We start from the raw sequence: 8,108 nt of genomic DNA, 5'->3' as shown, positions 1-8,108 counted from the left end.
TGTTTACAATTCACATGTGGTGATTGGTATATTGGCTCAAATCTGGCTCACATTCGCCTGGTTGGCCTATGGATCTACTCTTTGGTTATTTCCTTAATTATTATATGTATGATTGTAGTAGACAGGCATAACAATTAGAAGAATCCCTCTGCTGTCTCTGTGATCCATGAGGTAAGAACCGTTATGGTAGGAAGAACTAAGTAGAAATCCCTGGAATATCTGTCCCTGATACCAGTCCCTGGTAAGGGACTGTCTTACCAGTCTAGTAAATGAGAAACAATTCCAAATCTATAGAGTGATTAGAAATTAATGATACCACCAGTGACTTGCAAGCATCAAGTATGGTGATCCCTACCAGAACCACCATTTTAATTCACCTGTTTTGCCTGTACAGAAATGAAATGGATCTTGGAAAATGACCATGGTCTATCGTTAGCTTAATCAAGCAGTGGCTTTCAGTTGCAGTTGCTATTCCAGTTGTAGTAACTTTAATGGATCGAATGAACATTGCCCTTGCCACTTGGTATGAGGTATTGACCTAGTTAATGCCTCCTCTACATTTCAAGTTGTAAGGCCATAGAAGCCTTTCCTTTAAATTTAGTAGGCTCAACAGTATACCTTCATATTTTTGTCTCAGAGCTATATTAGTTCTTCTTTCTGCCACAGTATGGTCTGCGAAGACCTTGATCATTTTGACATTTCACAAATCATCATACTAGTCCATTACATTTATAACATTATACTAACTGTAATTAATGAGCAGATAGTATCAATTACTTTAGATACCTTTTTAAAAGGCATGGAAAAGCCCAAAGGTCCATCAACTGATGAATGGATGAAGAAGTGGTATACATTATAGTGTATAGTGTATAGTATGTGTATAGTGTATAGTGTATAGTATATAGTATATAGTGTATAGTGTCTGAGTAATAACTCAGACATCAAAAAGAATAAAATCCTGCCATTTGCAACAATATGGACAGAACTAGTATTATGCTATATGAAATAAGTAATTCAGAGAAAAAGCAATTATCATATGATTTCACTCTTGTGGAATTTGAGAAATAAAACAGATAAACATAGGAATGGAAGGAAAATAAAATAAGATAAAAACATAGAGGAAAGCAAACCATAAGATACTGTTAAATATAGAGAAAAAAAAACAGGCTTGCTGGAGAGGAGGTGGGTGAAGGTATAGGCTAAATAGGTGATGAACATTAAGGAGGGCACTTGTTGAGATGAACACTGGGTGTCATATGTAAGTGATGAATCACTAAATTCCATTCCTGAAACAATACTATACTATATATTAACTAACTTGAATTTAAATTTAAAAAAGACTGAGTTTACCATTTTTTCTTTTATCTTTTGTGTTTTTTATGTCCCATTTAAGAAAAATATTCTTAATCTAAGATCATCTGGGTTCTTTTCCAGATGTTTTATACTTTAAACTCATATGCTTTAAGTCCATGTCCCATTTTGAAAAAAAAAAGATTTTATTTATTATTTTGAGCAAGAGAGAGACCACAAGAGCACAAGCAGAGGGAGGAGCAGAGGGACGAGCAGACTCCCCGGTAAGCACAGAACTCACCATGGGTCTTGATCCCAGGGTCCTGAGATCATTATATGAGCTGAAATCAGACACTTAACTGACTGAGCCATCCAGCTGCCCCCATATTCCATTTTCAATTTTTTTTATTGGTGTTCAATTTACCAACATACAGAATAACACCCAGTGCTCATCCCGTCAAGTGTACCCCTCAGTGCCCGTCACCCATTCACCCCCACCCCCCGCCCTCCTCCCCCTCCACCACCCCTAGACCGTTCAACACCTCGACATTTAATAGTGAAGCTTGCAAATTCCAAAGATAAAGAGAAGATCCTTAAAGCAGCAAGAGACAAGAAGTCCCTGACTTTCATGGGGAGGAATATTAGGGTAACAGCAGACCTCTCCACAGAGACGTGGCAGGCCAGAAAGGGCTGGCAGGATATATTCAGGGTCCTAAATGAGAAGAACATGCAACCAAGAATACTTTATCCAGCAAGGCTCTCATTCAAAATGGAAGGAGAGATAAAGAGCTTCCAAGACAGGCAGGAACTGAAAGAATATGTGACCTCCAAACCAGCTCTGCAAGAAATTTTAAGGGGGACTCTTAAAATTCCCCTTTAAGAAGAAGTTCAGTGGAACAATCCACAAAAACAAGGACTAAATAGATATCATGATGACACTAAACTCATATCTGTCAATAGTAACTCTGAACGTGAATGGCCTTAATGACCCCATCAAAAGGCGCAGGGTTTCAGACTGGATAAAAAAGCAGGACCCATCTATTTGCTGTCTACAAGAGACTCATTTTAGACAGAAGGACACCTACAACCTGAAAATAAAAGGTTGGAGAACCATTTACCATTCAAATGGTTCTCAAAATATACCCTAAAAACTATAGAACACTTCTGAAAGAAATTGAGGAAGACACAAAGAGATGGAAAAATATTCCATGCTCATGGATTGGCAGAATTAATATTGTGAAAATGTCAATGTTACCCAGGGCAATTTACACGTATAATGCAATCCCTATCAAAATACCATGGACTTTCTTCAGAGACTTAGAACAAGTTATTTTAAGATTTGTGTGGAATCAGAAAAGACCCCAAACAGCCAGGGGAATTTTAAAAAAGAAAACCATATCTGGGGGCATCACAATGCCAGATTTCAGGTTGTACTACAAAGCTGTGTTCATCAAGACAGTGTGGTACTGGCACAAAAACAGACATATAGATCAATGGAACAGAACAGAGAACCCAGAAGTGGACCCTGAACTTTATGCTCAACTAATATACGATAAAGGAGGAAAGACGATCCACTGGAAGAAAGACACTCTCTTCAATAAATGGTGCTGGGAAAATTGGACATCCACATGCAGAAGAATGAAACTGGACCACTCTCTTGCACCATACACAAAGATAAACTCAAAATAGATGAAAGATCTAAATGTGAGACAAGATTCCATCAAAATCCCAGAGGAGAACTCAGGCAACACCCTTTTTGAACTTGGCCACAGTAACCGGAGAAGGACAAACAGTGTATGTTCTCATTCATTTGGGGAATATGAATAATAGTGAAAGGGAATATAAGGGAAGGGAGAAGAAATGTGTGAGAAATATCAGAAAGGGAGACAGAACATAAAGACTTCTAACTCTGGGAAATGAACTAGAGCCACATATTTTAATAAAGATGTGGTACCAAAAACTAAACTGATTGGGACACCTGGGTCGCTCATGGTTGACCATCTGTCTTTGGCTCAGGTTTTGATCCCAAGGTCCTAGGATCGCATCCTCCATGGGGCTCCCGCAGGGAGCCCGCTTCTCCCTCTGCCTGTGTCTGTGCCTCTCTCTCTCTCTCTCTCTCTCTCTCTCTCTCTGTGTGTGTGTGTCTCTCATGAATAAATAAATAAAATCTTTAAGAAAGTAAGCTGATTAACAAAAAATCATAACATAAGCAGGCCACATTCATAAGATACTAAAATGTCACCGAAGGTGGGAGAATATCAAGGTAAACTATCTGCTTATATATTGAGAATTATAGTTTAAATTTATTTTCCATCCTTAGTATAAGCAGGAATAAAAACAAATTGTAGTTCCCCTGAGAGCCTAACCAGAATTCTCCTTAGAATTGAATCAGATAAAAGTGGGAAAGAATTCCCTAGCTTCCAGTACTACTTTCTTGCTCTTTATTTTTGAATTTATTCATCTCCTTTATACTTTTCATTCATTCATTCATTCATTCATTCATTCACTCAATATTTATTGTGCACCAGACATCATGCTACCTCGTAGAGACTATTGTTACATAGTAGGCAAGTACTTTAGAGAGTATGACTTTATATTTAATAAATAGAATTTTCTGTCTGAAATCAAAATATTCTTTGAGTCATTACTGTTTCTGATAGGGTAACAGTGTAAGATGGCTGATATGAGCAATAAAAAATGGTTCTGAAGCCTACAAGGGAACTTGGAAACCTGGCCTAATCTTCACTTACCCCTTTAGAGGTTAAATGGCTAAGTCTTTTATGGCCCTAAACAGTTACATGCCATAATGTTATAGGCAACATGTACAATCAATTGTGATATGTGAAAACAAGCAGTTATTCCTGAAAAACTATTAGGCTTTTTTGTTGTAGATAATGAACTAGTATATTTGCCTGGCATTTAACAGCATTTAAGAACATGATCTGGGAAATCAGTCAGTTCTGATTACTACTGGCTTTCCAATGTATCGGTATCTTTCCATTTCTCTGTTTCCTCACCCGTTTCCCCTTTCTATCAGTTTCTATAATCAGTGTGATAGCAGGGCCTACCTCCTTGGATTTTTATAGAGATTATTGCTTGATAACAATAAATTCTATTATTTCTTTAAGTTGTTATTAGAAGGAAAGCCTATGAATCCATATATATGGTTGAAGCTAGTAAAATTAAACCCCAATTTGGTAGAGTTTTCTGAATATGCAAAGTGGTCCTGGGTTATGTTTTCTGTTTTCTTGCATCCATTGCTGCTACTCTCAATACAGAATTTATGATTCATAGTGGTTAATTTATTTCTCCCTCCCTTAGGCATTCCTTGTGGAAATATCCAAAATGTCATTTTGGCCTTTGTTTCCATTGAATCAATGTTGAGTCCCAGGCACATTTATTTGTTACCTGAAATAGCTTTCTTAGTACACAATTTCCTAATAGCATTTTTCATTTGGGCATTTCTCAAGGTATAGATTAAGGGGTTTAACATGGGAGTTATAATAGTGTAGAACACTGCAACTGCTTTATCAATGGATAATGTAGCTGCGGGTCTCATGTACACAAATATGCAGGGCACAAAGAATAGGACGACCACTGTGATGTGGGAGACACAGGTGGAGAGGGCTTTGCGCTTTGCCTCCAAGTTGTGATTCCGGAGGGAGCGTAGAATGACCACATAGGAGACCATTAAGAGGAGGAAGTTTAACAGACAGATGAATCCACTGTTGGCAGCAACGAAGAGCCCTAAAGTGTGGGTATCTGTGCAGGCAAGATTGAGCAAAGGATTCAGATCACACATAAAATGATCTATGACATTTGGACCACAAAAGGGTAATTGGAAAATGAAGAGGATCTGTATAGTTGCATGAAGAAAGCCTCCAACCCACACCACTCCCATTAACAGGCCACACACTCGCCGATTCATGATGGTTGTGTAGTGCAGTGGCTTGCAGATAGCCACATAACGGTCATAGGCCATCACAGTAAGCAGGATACCTTCAGCACCTCCAAAAAAATGTTCCCCAAATATTTGGGTCATGCATCCATTGTATAAGGTAGTCTTCTTTTCATGGAGGGAATCTATGATCAGTTTGGGAGTATTGACAGAGGAGTAGCAGGCATCAATAAAGGAGAGATAGGCCAGGAAAAAGTACATGGGGGATCCCAACAATGGGCTGGCAGTGATGGTGATCACAATGAGCATATTACCTACCACAGTGATGGTGTAGATGACAAAAAACACAACAAATACAATTTTCTGCATCTTTGGATTCTCTGTAAGCCCCAGTAGAACAAACTCTGTCACATTGTTCCTAATCTCCATGTGCTTCACCTGATAGTTAATTATATTGCCTGAAAAGAAAATAATTTTTATTAATGCAACCTTGAATTTGCTGAACTTTCCATTCTAATATGTAATACATTCTTGGATTCTATTGAACTGTGAATTCTTTTGAGGTTGTGTGTGTGTTGGAAATAAAGATTCTGAGTGCTTGAAAATTATTCAGATTGCCTCTCAGTTGAAGTCTTTGTTAAGATTATGGGCATATGGAATTTTTGGAAACACACAGGCAGGAGACTACATGTGCACATATAAGTCATCCCAGATGACCAAGAGTCTAAATTGAAGTAGCAGATTGTACACACCATGGTAGCCAAACCTGAGGTGTGGTAGTATATGGATGTAGTCTCCAAATACAGAACCTCCGATGTTTCTCTTTAATTTCTTGGAAATGGAGAACCATGGAAGGTAATTGAGAACATGAGTGGGAGGATAAAGAAGACTGTGAAGGGAGGAATCTTGGATTTTATTCTCGTAAAGATCTTTGTGTGCTTTGTCTGAAATGATTTGAGGTTCATTTAGGGGGTGGAAGGAAGACACAGGAATTCCAGTGGCAGACTATTCATAGTAGTTGAATAAAGAATAACAGGGCAATGGTGATGGGAATGTATTGGATGGATACAAGAGCTACTTACACGTAATCATAATGCATGTTTCCTAAGTCCAATGACTTTAAAATAGCTAGAAATATATACTTTTGAACAATTGATTGCTGTGTGCATGGTATGTAGCAAGTACTTTGTATACAGGGTCCTTTTTCATGTGATGACCTGTGTGGTTGGTATTAATATCGTTCATTTTGCAGATGAGGAAACAATCTCAGAGATAAATGTTAATAATTATTACAATGATGGTAATATTAACCAAAGCTAACTGAACACTTAGTGTGCTTTAAGTGTTTTTGCAGACATTTGGTTAGGTAAGCCTCACTACAAACCTACAGGATGGCTCATTTTAATCCCTATTTTACACATTAGGGAATAGAAGCATAGAGAAGAAGTTAAGAATCTTGCCCAAGATGACTGAGTATCTAATAAAGGCTGGAGCAAAGAAAGGTCAGGTTATACTTGTGGTTATACTTGTTAATTGTTGGCCCTCTAAATTTTTAATCCATGCCCTATATTGTTACTTTACAAGAAACAAGTTGAATTAGTCATCTCTTTTTGATATGACCATGATACTTGTAATTACTTTAATAGAACTTTAGAGGCAAGCTTATGTGCAGCAGTTTCATCAGCAGACACACAGCACACACAATGGCATATTGGAACTCACAAATCTTAAAAATGTGGTACTCTTTCATTGAACAACCCTTTTTTTCTTGATCTCTCCCTGAGTACTAAGTCTTTCTTACCGTATCTTCCTCTAAAAAATGGGCTGCCACACTCTTCTGCAAAATATAAAAACCAATTATCCCCGTGGTTAATTGTATTGGTTTGAAAATCAGAAAGACCAGAGTAGAATCCATGTTCTTCCATTTGCAATTTCTTTTATCTGGGGTGCATTACCTTAGTACCTTACATCCTTGTTTCCTCATCTATAAAGCAAGAATAATAATATCCACCTCACAGGTTATCCCAATTATTTGAAACATTGACCACACTGTTTGGGACACACAAAGGACTTTCATTTAATTTTATGACTGTGATTGCCCCTACGAGATAGGAAGAATTGACTGTTTGGGTAATAATGCCACAGAAATATTTAACTATGCAATGAATTTAGGAAGGATCACCACCAATTTTACACTCAAAGAAACAATAGAGACGTGTGTAATGCATAGAAGTTAATCCCAGGAACTGTTCTCCATGTTTGTGCTTGGACAAACAGCTGGTGATCTTTTTCATTTAATTTTCATATTTGTGGGTTTGTAATGTAATAAAAATGTGTTTTCATTCTTATGATCTTTCTTCATTATTAGGAGGTGTCTTATGGTCAAAGCATGGTGCCTAGTGTCAGAAAGCAGGGTCCTACCATTTGCTTAACAAGCCCCCAATTTTTAAAGTGTCAAATTAGCTAATAATATTCATAAATCATCTTTTGAAGCATTGGGATAAGGATAAATTATTCTATTAGTATGTTTGGGAAGTGTTGAAAAATAATGAGTAATATATGTGGGAAGTACTTTAATAAAGTATCAACACTATTGAAAAACTTACCTTGGCTGTCTTGGATGATCTTAGTGATGTTTGGGGGTATTCACCAACAGTTCCATCTTCAAACTGACATCTACTTGTAATAAGTAATTTTCAATATGAAAAATATGTCACACTTGGGAAGGGCCTATTCAGATAATTCACTATCAATTCAACAGTCATTAAAAAACTGTATACAGGGGATCCCTGGGTGGCTCAGCAGTTTAGTGCCTGCCTTTGGTCCAGGGCACGATCCTGGAGTCCCGGATAGAGTCCCACATCGGGCTCTGGGCATGGAGCCTGCTTCTCCCTCTGCCTGTGTCTCTGCCTCTCTCTCT

At 37.8% G+C, this 8,108-nt stretch overlaps 1 protein-coding gene across 1 annotated transcript; it reads right to left on the bottom strand.

Annotated features, from left to right (window-relative positions):
• Positions 1-4,687: 4,687 nt before the first annotated feature.
• Positions 4,688-5,617, bottom strand: LOC129502864 (olfactory receptor 4C46). The gene has a single exon (XM_055314707.1). It carries the CDS (start codon positions 5,615-5,617, stop codon positions 4,688-4,690), a length of 930 nt encoding a protein of 309 aa, XP_055170682.1.
• Positions 5,618-8,108: the final 2,491 nt, after the last annotated feature.

Source organism: Nyctereutes procyonoides, unplaced genomic scaffold (genome assembly GCF_905146905.1).
Source record: "Nyctereutes procyonoides isolate TBG_1078 unplaced genomic scaffold, NYPRO_anot_genome, whole genome shotgun sequence".
NCBI lineage: Eukaryota > Metazoa > Chordata > Mammalia > Carnivora > Canidae > Nyctereutes > Nyctereutes procyonoides.
The sequence above is the reverse complement of the archived record's forward strand: the minus strand, read 5'-3'. Positions and strand labels throughout refer to the sequence as shown.